Source organism: Melitaea cinxia, chromosome 21, assembly GCF_905220565.1.
Source record: "Melitaea cinxia chromosome 21, ilMelCinx1.1, whole genome shotgun sequence".
NCBI lineage: Eukaryota > Metazoa > Arthropoda > Insecta > Lepidoptera > Nymphalidae > Melitaea > Melitaea cinxia.
The window spans coordinates 8,218,064-8,236,664 of NC_059414.1; the positions used below are offsets into that span (position 1 = coordinate 8,218,064).

The 18,601-nt window shown below is 30.9% G+C and overlaps 1 protein-coding gene across 1 annotated transcript in view; it reads left to right on the forward strand.

Moving 5' to 3' along the window:
- Positions 1-253: 253 nt before the first annotated feature.
- Positions 254-18,601, forward strand: part of LOC123663871 (microtubule-associated protein Jupiter) — a 71,236-nt gene continuing 52,888 nt past the window's right edge. Inside the window, exon 1 of the mRNA XM_045598518.1 lies at positions 254-458. Within this exon, the coding sequence (XP_045454474.1) occupies positions 397-458 (62 nt within the window). The 5' untranslated portion in view covers positions 254-396. The remainder of the gene's footprint in view (positions 459-18,601) is intronic.

Here is an 18,601-nt window from a genome sequence, read left to right on the forward strand (position 1 = left end):
GTAAGGTTGTATTTCGTTTTTATAACATACAAGTATTTTGACCGGCTTAGTTTCTGTCATCGGATATTTGCTGTCCAATTTAAAAAACCGTATCCCTTTCTGTTGACACTAGTCATCTGTTCCGTTCAGATGTCAAACAGGAAAAGCCAGGTGCTGGTTAGTTAAAAAAATAAAATAAAAAAGCACAACAAGACTTGCGGAAGCGCATGCGCGGTTCACTTTTCACGCGCGGGCGGAGGGTGGCAGCATCGACTTAAGCAAGGGTACTGGCGGCGCGCGCTCAGTCAGCTGACGACCGTCGAATCGTTCGCACGTACATTTATCTCAGGCGGATTCGCGCAGTGACCGCACTTGTGCTAAATCGTGGTTAATATTTGAAGATAAATCTAAATTACAATGGCCACATACGCCCAATTCAAGCATGTCGAGCTCTACAAGATTGGTCATGGAAAGAACAGGTGAGTGTGGTCGATTTTCAGATGCGCGGATGCTGTAAGATTTTCAGTGAAACGGGAGGGATCTTTGTTATTTGATGGGGTTGCGAGCTGGAGTTATATCTTGTCTCATTAATTTGCGTCTCATAATTTATCAATAATGTCATATTTGCGAATACGGGTCTCAACCTTAACGCGCAGATAAAAATTACTATTATTATTTAGTACTAATTTTTTTTTTCAAAATATATTACATAGTTAACATTAAAATTATTGTATATTTATAGTTATTTCTATTTTAAAAATTACAAAGTGTATTGAACTCTAGGTCGCTGTAATCAGGAGGTCACGCTTAGTTACTCATGACGTGATTTCAGTTTCAGTCTAGCTTATAAAATAAGACCGCATTAAAAATATAATAACTAAATTATTTTTATATTCTAAGTGATTTAGTAATTAAATTAAATAGTTTTTCTATTTTTCTTTATTACGACGATTTATAAATTTACTGAGAAATGTATAAATATATTGCGTAATGAATAATTATTTGTTTTCTCGTATTTATCTTCTATAGATTAATACGCGAAGCAAAAAATTTGTAACCCCTTTTTACGAAAATTGCGCGGACGGCGGAGTATGAAATTTCGCACACTTACACACACTATAGAAAAGAAGTGCAGAATGCTAATATTTGTTTTTTTAATTATGCATAAAAAAACATTAAATCATTAAAAAAACATTACACACACTATCATTTATTTGACTCACACAGACACGCATATTATATACTCTTTTCTATAGTCTTTGACAACAAAACGTTAATAATGTCCAAACTTATAATTTAAATTAATTATGATCGAATTTCTACCACTAGGCGATCACTAGATTAGATAAATATTTTAAGGTCATTTTTTTCTACTTCAAATTAAAAAATTTGAACGACGATTATTCGAAATTTGCAGAAAAAATTATATGCTGCATATATTAGCTTCTTAGATCTTATTATTAGCTATACTAAACTTAAAATGTGCGTAATATTAGTTGTTCTATAAAAACTGACACACACATGTAATTTTGGCATACCTCAGTAAAATTTTGCTGAGATTTAAATTCGATTAAATGTTGCTAGGAAATCATTTTTAACAATAGAACGAAAATTGCTTCATGACTAATATTTTAATGTCTATCAAAATTTTGTCTAAAATGTGTTTGTTTTCATACAAATTCTAGCTGAAGCGGCAACCTTCGTACCGCCATAGTTTTTTTTTTTGTGAATATGTCGTTTTTCTTTTAAATTATCTATACAAATAATAAAATTGGGATGTCTGTTTGAAGAATGAAAATAAACGATTTTTACTAAATGCATAATATGGATGTATACACGGTACATATACCAAAATAACATTTTTTACAATTTTTATCTGTCTGTCTGTCTATTTGTTTGTTCCGGCTAATCTTCGAAACGGCTGGACTGATTTTGACAGGACTTTTACTGGCAGATAGTTGATGTAATAAGGAGTAACTCAGGCTAGTTTTATTTTAGAAATTTATTTATTTTATAACTCTGCCAGCTGAACAATAACTACACGGTACATATACCAAAATAACATTTTTTACAATTTTTATCTGTCTGTTTGTTCCGGCTAATCTTCGAAACGGCTGGACTGATTTTGACAGGACTTTTACTGGCAGATAGTTGATGTAATAAGGAGTAACTCAGGCTAGTTTTATTTTAGAAATTTATTTATTTTATAACTCTGCCAACTGAACAATAACTTTTTTATTAAATTCCACGTGGACGAAGTCGCGGGCACAGCTAGTCTTTTATACAAACCTTGCCCTGACAGTAACGAATATAACAAATGAATAATTATCCCATTTGCTGCAGTCTTCGAAAGACATGCCCGTCCATGCATATCGGCAATTCATTATACATGTAAGATTTTTATCGTACACGGTTTAGACAACAATAACTATAATAATATCTTCAGATGTAAGTCTATATATATATTTTAAATAAAAGTACGCAAAATTATTATAATACATACTTATTAATTACTTTCTTAGCATTTCTTTTACAAGTGATTACAATCGTTTAATCCTTGGCCTAATATTCATATTATAAGTATAAAATAAGATTTATGACTTCGTCTGTGACCGCTGAAAGGTTACATCTAGGGGTGTTTCAGATTGGAACAGATTTTTGTGGATTTAATACGCATATTTTTCAATTATACAATTTATATGACAAAAATGTTTTAAATCCTTTCTCCTCTTTAGTAGATGTGTGTATTATTCCTTATGGTACTAAATTCGGACCCAAGCTTTAAGCTACATTATAAATATAATAATCGGTCTAGTGATTCGGTCGTGAAAGCGTAACGGACAGACAAAATTACTTTTGCTTTTAGGAATTTTATGGGTATGTTATCCAAAGATGACTTAAATACAAATATATATATTTAGTTTTTTCTTATCCTGAAGTTAGTTACAAGTAAGTCTGTGATACTAAGCAAATATTGCTCTAGATTTCAGAATAAGTGTCTCGTATACTAACGCCCTACATTCGCAAACACATCTGAAGCGGCACTAGCGTCGCGTGCCAGCGTCGCACATTAGCATATCCATAGGAAGTGACGTGATTAGTTGGGGCGAGCAGACAGACGCGAAACCACCCTCAGTTACGATTTACGAAATAACTACTAACGAAGATTCTTGAAGTTTATTTCATTAAATAATTCTAAAGTATAAAATAAATAATTGTGTTTGCTCGCAAACGAAAAAAAAACCGACTTCAATTACATCGACAAGTAATACAACGTAGATCAACGAAAAAATAGTCAAGCAACTACGCGTTATTAAAGATTACTCAAAAAGTAGTTATCAGATCTCGATAAAATTTATATGTGACCACATGATAAACATCAGCTTTCGATTAAATTAAAAATTATCAAAATCGGTACACCCAGTAAAAAGTTATTACGGATTTTCGAGAGTTTCCCTCGATTCCTCTGGGATCCCATCATCAGATCCTAGTTTCCTTATCACGGTACCAAACTAGGGATATCCCCTTTCCAACAAAAAAAGAATTATCAAAATCGGTATATCCAGTAGAAAGTTATGCGGTATAATACAACGTAGGTCGACGAAAAAAGCGTCAAGTAAAAACACATTATTAGATATAACTCGAAAAGTAATTGTTAGATCTCAAATAAATTTAAATGGGACCAATTGGCACACACCACCTTTCGATTAAAACAAAATTTGTCGAAATCGGTCCACACGGGCAAAAGTTCTGATGTAACATACATAAAAAAAAAAAAAAAAAAAAAAAATACAGTCGAATTGAGAACCTCCTCCTTTTTTGGAAGTCGGTTAACAAATAGAAATTTAAAGGAAAATACCTATATTTTAATATTTGCATTCACTAAAATGTCGTAATTTACTTATATTTAGGTTCATTTTTAAAGTAAACCCTTCAAAGTCTAGCTTCTGGTTGGGTTAGATAATCCCGTGCTAAGGGCCCGAAAAATCAAAAATACAATTGCCTAGACCACAATAAACATTTGTATGATCTGTCCAAACAATTGTCATATGCCGGGATCGAAACCACGACCATTAACATATAAGACAGTTGCTGATTACGGCGCTAAAGATATTTTGTACGAAAGAAAAAGTATATATAATAGTAGTAGTGTAGTGATTTTCATTTATATTTTAAATGCGTATATTAGTTTTGATATTTTTATATAATTTTATGTAAAAAAGAAACTAATCAAGCTCTAGCTTTATGTATAAACATGTAATAAGTACGTAGGTACCTACTGTGTTATTATATAAAGGGTCATGTAAATTTTCGTCGTAAACGTAAAAAGTGACCTTAGCTTGCAAGATATATGGTTCTAGAAAATATTGTATTTAAAATAAGCCACTAGGTCATTTATAAACAAGATCGAAAAACGCAGATAGTCTAATCTATTAGGCTCAAAGCCTCGAAAGTCTCACGCTAAGGACGACCTTTTGGATGGATTGGATACAACGAATTTTAAATAAATAAATCACATGTTTGTACATTAATAGCACTGGATTATAATCAGCTCAGTACGGAATGTCAAATAAAAGATAGATGATACATTAAAAAAATTTTTTTTTCAGTTTTATAATTACCTTCTGTTGGAAAAAATCTTTTTCTTTCACTAATAACAAGGGTGAAGCGCTTCTCGTCACGCTATTTAACCGTTGGTTGACAAAGAATTACCTTTAGTATTGATCGTTATCAGATGTTTGTGGTAATAACTGGCATATAAAGCTTTACGAGTTCTTCAAGACACAATAAGTGAAACGGACAAAAATTTAGACGGGTTACATTCATCACCACTACGCCAGAACGTTATTTAATTTTTACTTCTTTTATCACAAAAAGTAAACATCTGATCTTCAATCAAGAGAATGAATTCAGTGTTTCGTAAATTAAAAATAGTTTCAATGCATGACAACAAGTAAACTTTCGAAATACAAAATTTCTTTCACGGATTTATGGGTCTTGATTTAATAAAACAAGAAGAAGAAATCGTATACCTTTTACTCTTAGTTAACAATACAACGAACGGTACAGGAACATAAATTTACTTTGTGTTTTATTCGTCACGCATAAAAAGTTATTTATATCACTAAGTCAGTGTAGTAAACTCATGTTTTCTAGCACTAAATTATACTGTTCTACGAACGAAGTACTGTTCACGTTTCTTTCGAAAACGCTATTAAAACGCCCTAAACTATGAAAATGTGAGACAGTGTAAATTACAAAGTAATTTACGGTTATGACCGGACACTGTTGATCCGATTAATCGTAGTCGGATGGTGACGGTAATGTGCTGTTATTATTAAATATAGATGTCAATCTTTATCGACAGTTATCATGATAGTAAGTCTAACTACTAGAGTCTAATCGTCGATATCGAGTAAATTGCCCATAAATATACACAAAACGTAATCATTGGCGGTTATTTTACTGATTTAGCGGCTACGATCGGAATCCTTTTAAGATATCTACTCGGGCGACGGTCTACCGCTTAGCGCTAACATTTGATAAGTTTATTAAGAGCAGAAGTTAGTAGTATAAATATGTTGAATTGATTTTAATAAGTTTTATGTTTTATTTAAAATTCTATTTCTACAAAAACTGTCCTTACTTGTATACCTATTACTATTATAAAGAGGAGAGATTTGATTTTTTGTTTGCTTGTAATGGATTTATCCTAAAAAAGTACTGGACAGATTAAAAAAAACACCTCCAGATGAATGTTACGCTATCACTGTGTGACATAGGCTATATTTTAACGGGAGAAAAGCTAACAAAATCAACGGGTGTAAAACTGCTGGCAAAAAAACTACAAGTATAGTATTCAATTTTAAGATATTCTTTCAAACGCTGTATTGTATGTCAAAATAAAAAAAAAGAATATTCTTAACTTGAGTGTAGGGTGTTGTCGCATTAACTAGCTGGGAGAGTTAAATTAGAAGTGTCGCTAAATGTTTTAAATGTTTACAGCTTTCACGTTACGATGTCGCTTTTAACGTTAAACATTTTCGATTTATGTTTAAAGTGGTACCACTCCATGTATCGGCCTTACGTTAACGCTTATCGTTAAACATGTATCTTGAGTATTTGATTATCTTCAACTTGGTTTGGGTTGGACAAACACATCAATTATTATAAATGAATAAATTTTAATTAAATGCTACAGATGTTTTAGCAAATTTCTTACTTTTAAAATTGTTTGATTTTGCTTTAAAATGGTTTATAACAAATAGATTCATAGTACACAATTCCATATAGCTAGGTAACTCTTATCACATATATAAAATCACATTTGCGGATTCCTAGATCTAACAGGTTTATGTTATGCATAACATGATCTGACGTCCCAATTTGAATGGGACAGTTCAGTTTTTTGATATTACGTCCCGCTGTCCCCAAAGATAGCCGCGGAACGCAAAAATGTCCCGTTTTATACTGGACCGCGCATATTATTGAGGTAGGACACAGCAGAAAATATGCTGCTGAAAATCTGGAGCAGTACCGATTTGGGGAGTACCACAACTTTACATAAGATTATAGATAAATAACAATGCTCTCAAGTTGTGTTGTGATCCTATGGTGAGTAAAGGATAGGGTCGCCAACGCCGAATGACAGTATGGGTGTAGTAAAAGTGTGTTTTTTTAATTTTACTGTTTCTTGTTGACTTACATATCGTCATGGAGTTGTAATTACCTTGGACTCTGTCTTCTCTACCTTATCACAATAGCAATAGCCGTTATACTTGTAGCGCACATATTTTATACCAATAAAATAAACACACCTATTAATTTTTAACGAAAAAAAAAAAAAAAAAACTGAAGGCAATGTCCTATTTTGAGCCAAAACGAAAACTAATATCAAGTTTTGAGCAAAAAAAAACCGATACCCCGTTTTGAGCCAAAAAAAATGGTCACGTTAGTTATTTAGTAACCTATTGAAGACTTTCTTTAACCATACTCTACTAATAGAGTTAAACAAGGAATAACGTAAAAACGGGATGATACGCAACATAATAATAAAACGTTAACAGACAGAATAAAAACTTGATAATCCTTTTTTGCTTGAAAACGTGGAAATAGCATCGCATTCCGAAGCATTTCAATTAATGTTGGAAAAGCGGATTAAAATAAGTATTACTTAAAATACACGCTAAACAAAATCAGGTGATTTGAGTTATTTTTACATAAATGGTACTAAAATTAATTAGTAAAAATGTTTTTCCATATATAATATTGTAATCTTTGACGTGACTATTTTTTTTATTGACGTAAAGCATGGGATTATAAAGTCACCCTAAATCACAAGGTCGTCGGTCGCGTGCGAAACAAATACCTCTAGGATGATTTCATGCCGCAGTACAGAATATCATGACAGTTCGCAGTGATTACGACTATCTGCAGAGCTACATACTACCTGTACGGTAATAAATTATACGGGCTAGACATACTGAGACAACAAAGTTTATACTTAATCAGCTAAGTGGTAAAAGTTTAATATTGACTCGTGTATAACACAATCTGTATCGGGTAATTTGGAATGATTATAATAAATAACATTTCGTGAGGAAGTTAATTTTTATATTTAAAATTAGCTGAGCTTGCGAACATCGTAACTCTATATAGGTACGTTTGTCGTGAACATATCGGTTTTTTTTTCAATAACGAATACAAAAAAAAAAACAATTTGGTGCAGTCGTTCAATTTATATTCAAATTATAATAGCTAACGTGGTTAAATAAAAACTAATGTATAGAAGTAGTATAGAAGTTTAAAAGACTGTTTTAAAAACAATTTAATCCTTTCTTTCTAAGTGAATGAGAAAGAGGTGTATGTTTTTTGTTGAACAAAAATTTATTATGCACTACTGTAATATTTTGTAGCTATTAATTGTTTTTAATTTTTCAGAAATAAAAATTTATTTTTAATATACGTATATCCTCTATGATTATTACTGTTTTCAGAATAAATTGTAAGCATATTTCTAACGTTTGCCTAATTAATCGTCTTACGTGTAACGAACATTCCTTTGTTATGTTTGAGTATTATGTTCTTATAATTATTTCATCGTAATTTCAGATATTTTAAACAAAAAATAATTTAAAATAAAAATAAAAATAAATTAGTAGCGAAATGTAATTTAAAAAGTTAATATTTAAAACAGTAGGTGCCTAATGAGTTAATTTCCGTACATGTAATATTTTTACGATTCTAGTTAGCGATCAATCCGTTCGTTTGTCCGTAGTTGAAGAGTATAGGGTTTAGTTTCCCTGGTTACTGATAAAGTTTATCTTGCACATTACTTACTGATAGGTAGGTTATAAGTACGATATACAGTGTCTCGGGGCCTGTTCCACCAAAAGTAATAAAGATTTGGATTGGTTTAAAGTTGCGTATAAAAGTATCTGACAAATAAAGTAGCGCTTGATGGTGAGAAAAAAAGTATCACATGTGTTTTTTATGTAATAAACACAAGTATACATATAGATTGTTACGCAGTAAGTTGTGAAACAGGCCCTTAGCTTTAGAAAGCCGTAACTTGGCTAAGTGTACGTTAATCACGTTGGCAAAGTGACAAATAAGTAGTTCTTTGCAGATATTCGACACTAGTTCCTATGCAACAAAGTTAAATAGAAAACGGTTGTAAGTTTATTTTCATTTAACTATTTAATTATTTCAGCTTAATAAAAAACAGCAAGGCGATGATTCATCTTAAGTGAAATATATGTATATGTATATTGATGCTCTGTTTTTTAGAAAAGATTGTCATAAAAATCGGCAATTTTTTAATTTAACGCTAAAACGGATTTAACATAGCCATCAAATGGAATGTGTTCTCACGGCGATGCCTAATGGGCTAAACAGTTTTATTGCATCAATCACATAAGAGTGTGTTGTACAAAGGGCCTTTAATGCTTATGTCTTTTACTTCTCATAAAAACTAAACGGCTACAGCGGTAAATACATTAAAGAGAAATTAGTGACGCTGACGGCGTCATGAGGTAACATTAATAAAAATTACCATGTTGGCCAGGCGTAATGTTTAAAGCGTTAGTTGGTTTTTGATATCGCGTTTGATCCTCGTTTGTGACAAATTTTTCATGTTTGTCGCATTCTGGTTGTCTGTATTTAAGCATATATGGTTTTTATTTTACTAGTGTATTTTAATGTGAATCTTTATGAATCGATTGTAATAATTATTCATTATTACGAATTTCTCAAGGTTTAAAGATATTATGTTATATGGGATATAAAATTATCTTCTATATAAATAAAAATAAATGTTGCTAAGTGTAGAATGGCTCGAACAATTCGGCTAATTTATTTATTTTTGTATGTTCCTTAAAGCCCACGGAAGGTTTTAATAAAAAATAAAAAAACTTTTGACATAAAGAAGTCTGTCCGCAGCTAGTTCAATATAAATATTTAATCAATCAATAAAATATTAATTATTATATTTTATGGTGATAATTAGTAATTATATTTCTTTAATTAGCTTCATTAAAATAGAAACTAAAATTGGTTTATTTTATCTAGTTGTAATTTTTTTTAATCAAAATAATTATCAATAATAAATAAAGATTATAATTTAATAAACCCCGCTTGAATCATATAAATTAACATATTTTTAAACACACTGTATTTTTTCTTCATTTTTATATAGTCGGTATTTATGTTTAATAAAACAAATCAAATATCTACACACTGAAATTATGTTTACTTGAGTTTTGACAGAAGTACTTAAATTTGTAAAAAAAGTTTATTTGTTTGCGTTGACAGACGAAGCGAATCGCAATCCGTTATAAGTACAGATTTTCTTATCTCTGCACTGAGTTTTTATCTCCATTTTGTTTTTATCTTTGCGATTATCGCGCATCTACCGTTAACTGCACGCGCCGAGCTGCAAAAGAAATAAAACTTTTGTTACAACACTTAATTGTCTTTGTAATTGTACATTTAAACTGTTTAAGCGATTAAATTTTACTTCACTCATTTCAAATACGCTAAGACATTAGACCCGTACATATTAATTCAATAGAAAGTAACCACCATGAGCTATGTTTGTGAATTGTTAATTTTTTGTTATCGCGTTTATTTGCATGTATATATTTATGTTTTTTTTTTTTTAATTAATGTAAATGTTGTGGCGTTTTAATATACATGTTTTTACACCTTAATTGTTGGTTTCAACGTCGTATTTTGAGTAATATACAATTAATACAAAAAAGTATTTTAAATTAATTGGATAAGTATAAAATATCTTATTAACGCCTGACAATTTTAATTTGATATATATATATATATATATATATATATATATATATATATATATATATATATATATATATATATATATATATATATAGCTATTATATAACACAGAGTAAGAACTAAGAGCAGAAATTGAATAAGAAGGTTTCTCTTCTTACAATAACGAATTTCAAGTTAACTTTATAAATAACGCTAACAAGCTTATGTAAATAAATTATACAATGATAAAGTCGTTATGCTAAATATTTGTTTAAATAAAACATTTACATTTAAATTCAATGCGCTTCAGTCTATAAAAATTCATGACCTTAAAGGGCTACTGCTCTATCTATCGTTTTCCAAAACTATTTTATATAACTAATATATAGAAGAAGAAATTAAAAATTGAGAGTAAGGAAAAACTGGTTAATTTTATTATATTATCTTTAATTAAAAGCCTACGTATTTATATAATAAGAATTCATCAAGTATTTATGACTAATACGCCTATAATTTTCACTTTAAGATTTATTAAAATGCATATATTTTTATTTTATAGGTATCATTTAGAATGACAATTTTGGGAAATGGTATTTTTCAAATTGTTTTAGTTAAAGTATTTATTTATTAATACTCCGTCTCTATTTTATTATGAATAAATAATTAGTTGTTTTGATTGTTTCTCGGCAAACAACATAAATTAGAAAATTACTTACAGAGTTGTAATAACGATTGCAATTAAGCTTATTATGACAATTTGCGGCTGTTGAAATAATAAGTACTACTAATTTATTGTAAATTTCAATGTACTATTTGAAACCATAAAATATTTATTTATTATAAATGGTAATTTTACTGGGAACAAGTTGTGTCCTGTGTTTTAACGCTGGAAAATTGGGATAAAAAATAGTCTAGATATCTCAATCCGACTCCTCAAGTTAGTTGCGGAAAAAATGTCACGTTTGCCGAAAACATTAATGGATACATATATATACGAGTATATACGTAAATAGATGTAGTACAATATACATTAATTCTTGAAAAGTTGTGTTTATTTTAGCGCTCTAAATTCCTTTCAATTTGGAAAATTATTTTAATACTGTGAAGCCTTTTTCTTTGGATAGGTAGGCTATACAATATGACGGTATGCCTAACAGGAGTAGAGAAGTGACTTTAAGCGTCGACTCGAGTGAAACCACGTTCATGTCTCGTACGAGATGTAATAGAAAATGCTAAAGTAAAAAGCATTAACTATTTATTCTAAAGCAATTTTCAACATTATTAAGACGCCCTTTCTCGAGTGTGTGCGATATTTATTACAAACTCGTTTATCGGGCAGGTGCTAATTGGAGTTCTCACAGAACCCGTTTGTGCGAAACATTTATAAATAGATATAATCGTAACGATTTGTTTGAATTTCTGTTATAAATTAATAACTGCGTTCATTGGAGTGCATCATCTGTTTTAGTTCGACTTTACATTTAACGTAACTAATTAAAACGTTACTAATATCAATTCGGTTAAATGCTTGTAGGACTTTGAGTTTTTGCTAAAAACCTCAAAAATTTTTTTTTGTCAGAAATCAGTGAAAGTGGTCGTGAACGAGTAGGTAACGGATTATATTCGTGACCGACGCGTGCGCGTGCTACGTCTAAATTTACAGGTGCGCTCGCGCACGAGAAGTACGATCCGTCGAGAGATAGCCGACTTTATTACTGCGCTCAGTTACGGCGACCCAACGCCAGAGTTAGCGATGCAATACTCGAGTTGATTAGTTTCAGATAACAGAGTGCATGCCGTCGGAAATTGGATGGAGCTAATGTACATTATCAAACTCATAGTACACATGTACTGACGAGAGAAACTTCAATTAAATTAAAGATAATTGAGGTACTGACAGCGGTTTGTTTCGGCTCTATGTTCAAACTCCGTATAACCGTTTGAAAGGGAGCTGTAAAACTGTTGATGTTTTTGAACTCTGCTGGTTTTTTAAGTAAATCTTCTTTACCCACGCTTGACTTGGGGAGTAAGCTGGTGAATGTATGACGAGAGCGTTACAAAATGTGTGATCTGGCGAGGCGAATGGAAGTTGAGAGGGAGATATAAGTTAGTGAAGAACGAAAGAGAGAGAGTTACGTTTTTATGAGCTTTTATTTCAGTCATATGGTCTAAAGCACACCCGTTTTTTTGTTATTATTTAACTATCTATATGAAATTTATAACAATAGACCAACGTTTCTAAATTTAAACTAAAAATAAATGTTCAAATTAGTTTTGTTTATTCCATGTGTTATATGAAGTAATTATTATGTCAGACGTTATCATGGACAACACGGGGTCGGGTGACGTGAAGTAACATGTTAATTTTAATTAGTTATCGTATAACTCCTTATTCATTCGGCTACAGCTTAATGTAGTTAGCGATCACAATTACAAGTTACAGTTAGATAGCTGCGCTTGAAGCAAACATAATGATTATTTGTTTTTGTTTGGCGAGGTGTGAAGTAGACATGACTGTTATCCGAGTATCTATTTGTACTACGAATTGAAGATTTTCGAATTAGGAATTAATTCACAACTTTTTTGTTACCTACCAGGCTTTGGTTACTGTAAAAAAAATTATACACAGAATTGGGGTATCCAGAATTTTGTGAAGGTGGGGTAAAAACAAATAAATGTAAAACTCTATAAGTAGTTGAAAAAAATTTTTTTATTTATTTATTGCAACTCTTAATTTACTTTCACTATCTACACTGCTACAAATAATAGCTTGCGGAGGTTTTGGCTAAGTGTATCTACGATTTCCTAATTTCAAATCTAAAATATCAACTATTGCCTACGAATCAGGCTGGGGCAAAACTGTGCTCCACCGTGGATCCGCCCATGATACACAGTATTTTTAAATCTCTTGCTGTTTTTAAATTATCAACATTAACAAAAAAGGTCGAACTGTAATTATTATGCTTTACTAATAGAAGTATTTTTTATTTCCTTGTGAGTTTTATCCTCAGCTAGCTTTAAAAAAAATATCAGCATTCTACACTCCTTCTCTTTATCTTCTATAATATAAAAATGAGTCGCTGAATGTGTTGCTAAGCGCAAAACTCGAGAACGGTTGGACCGATTTCGCTAATTCTTTTTTTAAAATATTCCTTGAAGTACGAGGATGGTTCTTACGGAGAGAAAAATTCTAAAAAAAAAAATAATAAAATTAAAGAATCGACTGTTAGGCGATACGAAGTTCGCCGGGTCAGCTAGTTAACTATAAATGTGCGAAATTTCATACTTCTTCATCCGCGCAATTTTCGTAAAAGGGGTACAAAGTTTTAGCTTCACGTATTAATATATAGATGATTAAAAAAACGCATTTAAAAGAAATCGCCATAAGCTAAAATAACGATTTCGAAACTCTTATTTGTGACCCTTAAAATTTTATTATGCATTTCCTATAACATTCCTTATGACAAAAAAGCCATGACGAAAAACGGCGTGTCCAATTAGATTTTATTACGTTGTATCGAATAATTTCTTAAGAATTGTTTCGTAATTGTTGCAGCCTACATTGAGCCGAACGATTACTATTGGTGGTCTCGAAAAAGTTTGTTTTTAAATTGTATAATTGTTTCAAATTGTCGTTGCCTAACTTCCTTTAACGAATTACCTATTTCTTGTTTTTGTATCATTGGCTGATTGCGTTTTAGGAGTTCACTTCTTAAGAAACAATAGAAGGCATAAAAAAACACGGGGAGTAAAATCGTGTGAAACAATGAAATAATAGTGACTACCTAAATAGTGCACTGCTGTGCGGTTACGGCATTAAGAATATAGCCAACCCCTCTCTTCCCGTGTGTGTCGTAACAGGCGACTAAGGGATAACACAGTTCCACTACCACCTTGGAAGTTAAAAAGCCAATTGATGGCTTTGAAATAAACAGGCCGAAGACGGGTAGCAGCGTCTTTGGTGCGACAAAACACACCTTAAAATTAAATAGAATATACGTACTTATATGTATGTAATATTCTTTAAAGGTAAAGTTGGCATCTGTCGACTCGATTAAGAAACCGTTATGCTCATGGTGTCATTTTGTTTAATTTAATCATTTGCGTTGTCTACGATTGTTATGATAGCGTTCGGCCTCTGTTGACATTTAAACATGATAATAATTAAAGGGTTTAAACTATGGAAATGATGATTTTAGTTAGATTTGATAATTAAGGTTTTGGTGTCTAAATACAGTACTACTTACTATGCGTTTTCTAGTTGTAAATTATTATAATTTTAAAGAGAATTTGTTATATGTTACTTAATATTATAAAGGGATTGTAATTTTTTTTTGTAAGAAATTAAGTTATTTAAATAAATGCTATGGTACTCATTATGGGGTTAAATAAAAATCAAATTTACATTTATAGTAGCGCGATAATGAGAATTTATACAGATGAAACCGCGTGGTCGTCTAGTCCTTGATAGAAACTTTGTTTTTTCTTTATGAAAGCTCTTATTTTCTCGCACGCAGCTATTGCGAACTGTACATAAGCGTTACGAGTGAGAGGAATAGAATAATATTCGTGTATAAACATGTACCTATATTAAAATAACAGTTATTATTGCAATGCACCACTTTCTGAGATTTCTAACGCGTGTCGGACTAAATTGTGATATTTTTTTATGAAAACGTACGCGCTACGGCCGCGCGGCGCGGGAGTATGATTACATTAGAAACGTGCATATGCGCATTTATAATTAGGTGTCAGTTATATGAAAATGAGTTTAAGAAAATATGTTAAGTTGCTGAGAGTCATATTTTTTCAACGGTTAAGCGTCATTTTATTTATCTCGTTAGCTTGTAGAAGCTTTTAACGCTGTTTTTTAACTTCTACGATTATTTGTTTAAAAGTATAGTAATTATTGTTGTTGTTAATTACGGGATAATTTTATTAAAATAAATGAAATAAAGAAAGCAATAATTGTATATTAGGTAAAATAATTTTGAGTTCCCTAGGACAATACAAAGTTCTTTACCAGCGAATCTATTTCCGTTGATAATGATAATATGTATCGCTGAAAAAGATGAATTAAAACTTTCTCCTGCAAATAATAATAGTACTTAAAAGTAAGAGGGTGGTCGTTTGCAGTAATTTCAAAGCAAAATTATATAAATATAAGTAGCGTTGTAATGGATTCATTTCTGCTTTGTCATTGATTGTCAATTGAGATGTAGATTTTTTGATTTCACTTTCACGGTGAGCGATTTTGTGAATTGAAGATTGAAACGATTTTGAACGTTTTTAATTTATCTTTTTTCTCAAAAAACTTAATTCAGTAATGTTTAATTCAGAGTGATGTATAAGAATGTCGTTATGAAATTGAATTATTATATTCTTATGAGTTATTATATGGGTTTAGTATAGATAATTATTTTCGATGATAATTTACTAATTCCCGTGCATCTGAATAATTTTTCTACTTAAGTTTGCATGTCTGTACAGTATAATAGTTATGCAAATATTGCTAATATTTAAGGCAGGTTTATTGACCGTACCTTAGCGATTAAATGAAGATGATTCGAGACGGTTTATAAGATGCAATTGAATGCGATTTCCGTTTGACCGGTACCATTACGAGTACATTCGTACGTTGCCCGGGAGCCCAAGACTTTAACTAGTAATAATCTCATTTCTCTTAGTGACTGTCGTTATGACAGAATTACCTAGTTAGTTTATAATGTATGTAAGTGTAGGCTTATAGTTCAATGTTGGCACGGCTCGTATCGTCATATTTTTTTTCGTCAATATATAAATTATATAATTTTAAAAATTTGTTTAGGACTGACCTGGTTCCGTATATATGGGTATAGATTAGCTGAACTGTTTTGTTTAATACTTATCATAATCAGTATACCACGACAAACAATAGCTCGTGATACTTAAGGGAGTAAAAGAAAGGGCTGCATATGCGCTTTTTACCATTGTTTAGTTTTAATTAAAAAATATATGATAATTAAAAAGAAAACAATTCGACTTTTCGCATGCTCCCCGTCGTTTTCCGTGTAAATTGGCACGTGGCATGTCAATTCAATTCACTAGTTTCATTGTTTTACCAAAAAAAAGTCTCATAATTTTAATATCGTAGGTGTATTGTTTGACGTGCATATGGCGATAGGCGCGGCCTTTGCTAACAATGCCGCATTATGTACTATACGCTTGAATGGTTGATTTTGTTGATTTTATAGCGGCATATTATGATCATTGTTTAATACTAAATAACTGACGTTATTAAGTTTTGAAGTAATATCCGATATCATTACGTTTACAATTCCACATACGGTTTTGTTTGCTCGTTAACACAAAGACAAGTTACAAATAACTTTGAAATTTCTTCTATCAGACTTTTATAGAAGACACATGCCTACTCAGCTTAGCTATTGATGACTTATTACTGTAGAATTTAGTAAAATTTTGGATGATTATTGTATAAAAGTATTGTATCAAAAACTTACGATTCTTACAGTTTTTGTATCTTCCTTATTTTAATTTTTAGTATATATTTCAATGTCCATTTTAAATCCTACATTTGACTAACGTTTTTTGCAAACCTTGAAATAGATTCCAATTTTCAAGCCTTTGAATGGTCTGTTTAAGCCAAATATACTACACCAGGTTTACTACACCAGAGCGGTTACGCTAACGCTTCAGCTTGTAATATCCCACAGCTAGGCATAGGCCTCTTTCCCCATATAGGAAAAGAATCAGAGCTTTATTTACCACGCTACTCCAATGCGGGTCTGCGGCTTCCATTTAATTTTGAAATTGTTTACGTAATTTCAAGTGAGAAATAGATTGCTTTGCGTGCGCTTTTATGAAAAGTGTATTTAATATTTACTACGCTAAATATCTTGGTCATCGTTAATAACATAACAATTAGCGATGAAGTATTCGTTATTTGATGTGCATAATCGTATTTTAGTAGTGTTTTTGCAAATACATATGTATGTTATTGTAAATGTGTTATTACATTTCCACTTGTATCTTAATCATGATCTGCAGATTTTTTATTCTTTAAATGATAATAAAAGAACTTTCTTTGATTGATACTCATAAAATATCATTTCATAAGTATTATTATTTTTCACAATTAAAATGAATTGTTATAACATCGAAAGTTTTATTGATGTGAATCGATAACGAGAATTAAAATGAATGTTTTATTAAATGTCGTATAATTTAACTGTACGGCGTTTTTTATACTGTGATATCTATTTTTTGTCATTTCATTGAATTATAATTGTCGGTGTCTTTATTTAGGTGTGAATATTTTAATTAATAATTATTCGGTGTAAATGTAAGTAAAAAAATGTAGATAATAATTAAATTACCAGTTCTGAGAACTAGAAAAAAATGTATAATTTCGCATATCCACTAAATTTTAGAATGTAGATCAATTATATATTTTGTCCACATTGACGTTTAGAGTTTGAGCGATATTTGGAGTTGCAAGGTATTTTATGGCTTACAAATTTTTTTATAAAAAAAATAACCTATATATAAAAGGATAGGATAAACAAACAAATTCGTGTTATGGTAGTTATGTGTTGAAAAGAGAATGGATACGACATGCTCGGTGGAACACATACCACAGTTTTGTTAGCTCAGACAAGACGTTAAACAACACTAGATCCATATCTGGCGGAAGAGAGCTATTACCTTAGCAAATATCGAACATCAATGTATCAGTCGAATATAACATTAAATCAAGAACATGCCCCTTCCGGTTATTGTTCATATGTACGCGTTGGAACCGTATTGTCTTATTTGTTATTTTAAACTGATGACTAATGTCTCTTTAATATGATTAGTTTTTTGTTTGTTTGCATTATTGTCTTCTTATAACTACGTAGGAATAACTCTTATAGGTATATTCATTTGGATTTTGTTTCTTTCTTTTGCTATTATAGGTAATATCTATTTTTTTATGTCAAATAATACGGTATACCTACTGCACTAGCTTAATCTTCTTCGTAGTAGCAACTCTAAAATTTTATGAAGAGTTATTACAAAATCAGCTGAGTTACTTAAATTTAATTTGTAATTGCTTTTTAGTAAGTTGCGGCCTTGCTAACACAGTCAACATATTTTGTGTCTGTGGTAAAGCATGCAACACTAAGAAAATATTAAGTAATATTTATGATAGTAAAGATTATACAAATATTTCCTCGACTTAACGAGAACATGTTTATGTGATAGTTTGTTTTAACTGCTGATCTCCGAGTCTTTGAGCGCTGTACACTCCGCAAACTATTTATGTAAAACCGGTAGTTAGTGAGAACAATTACTGTAA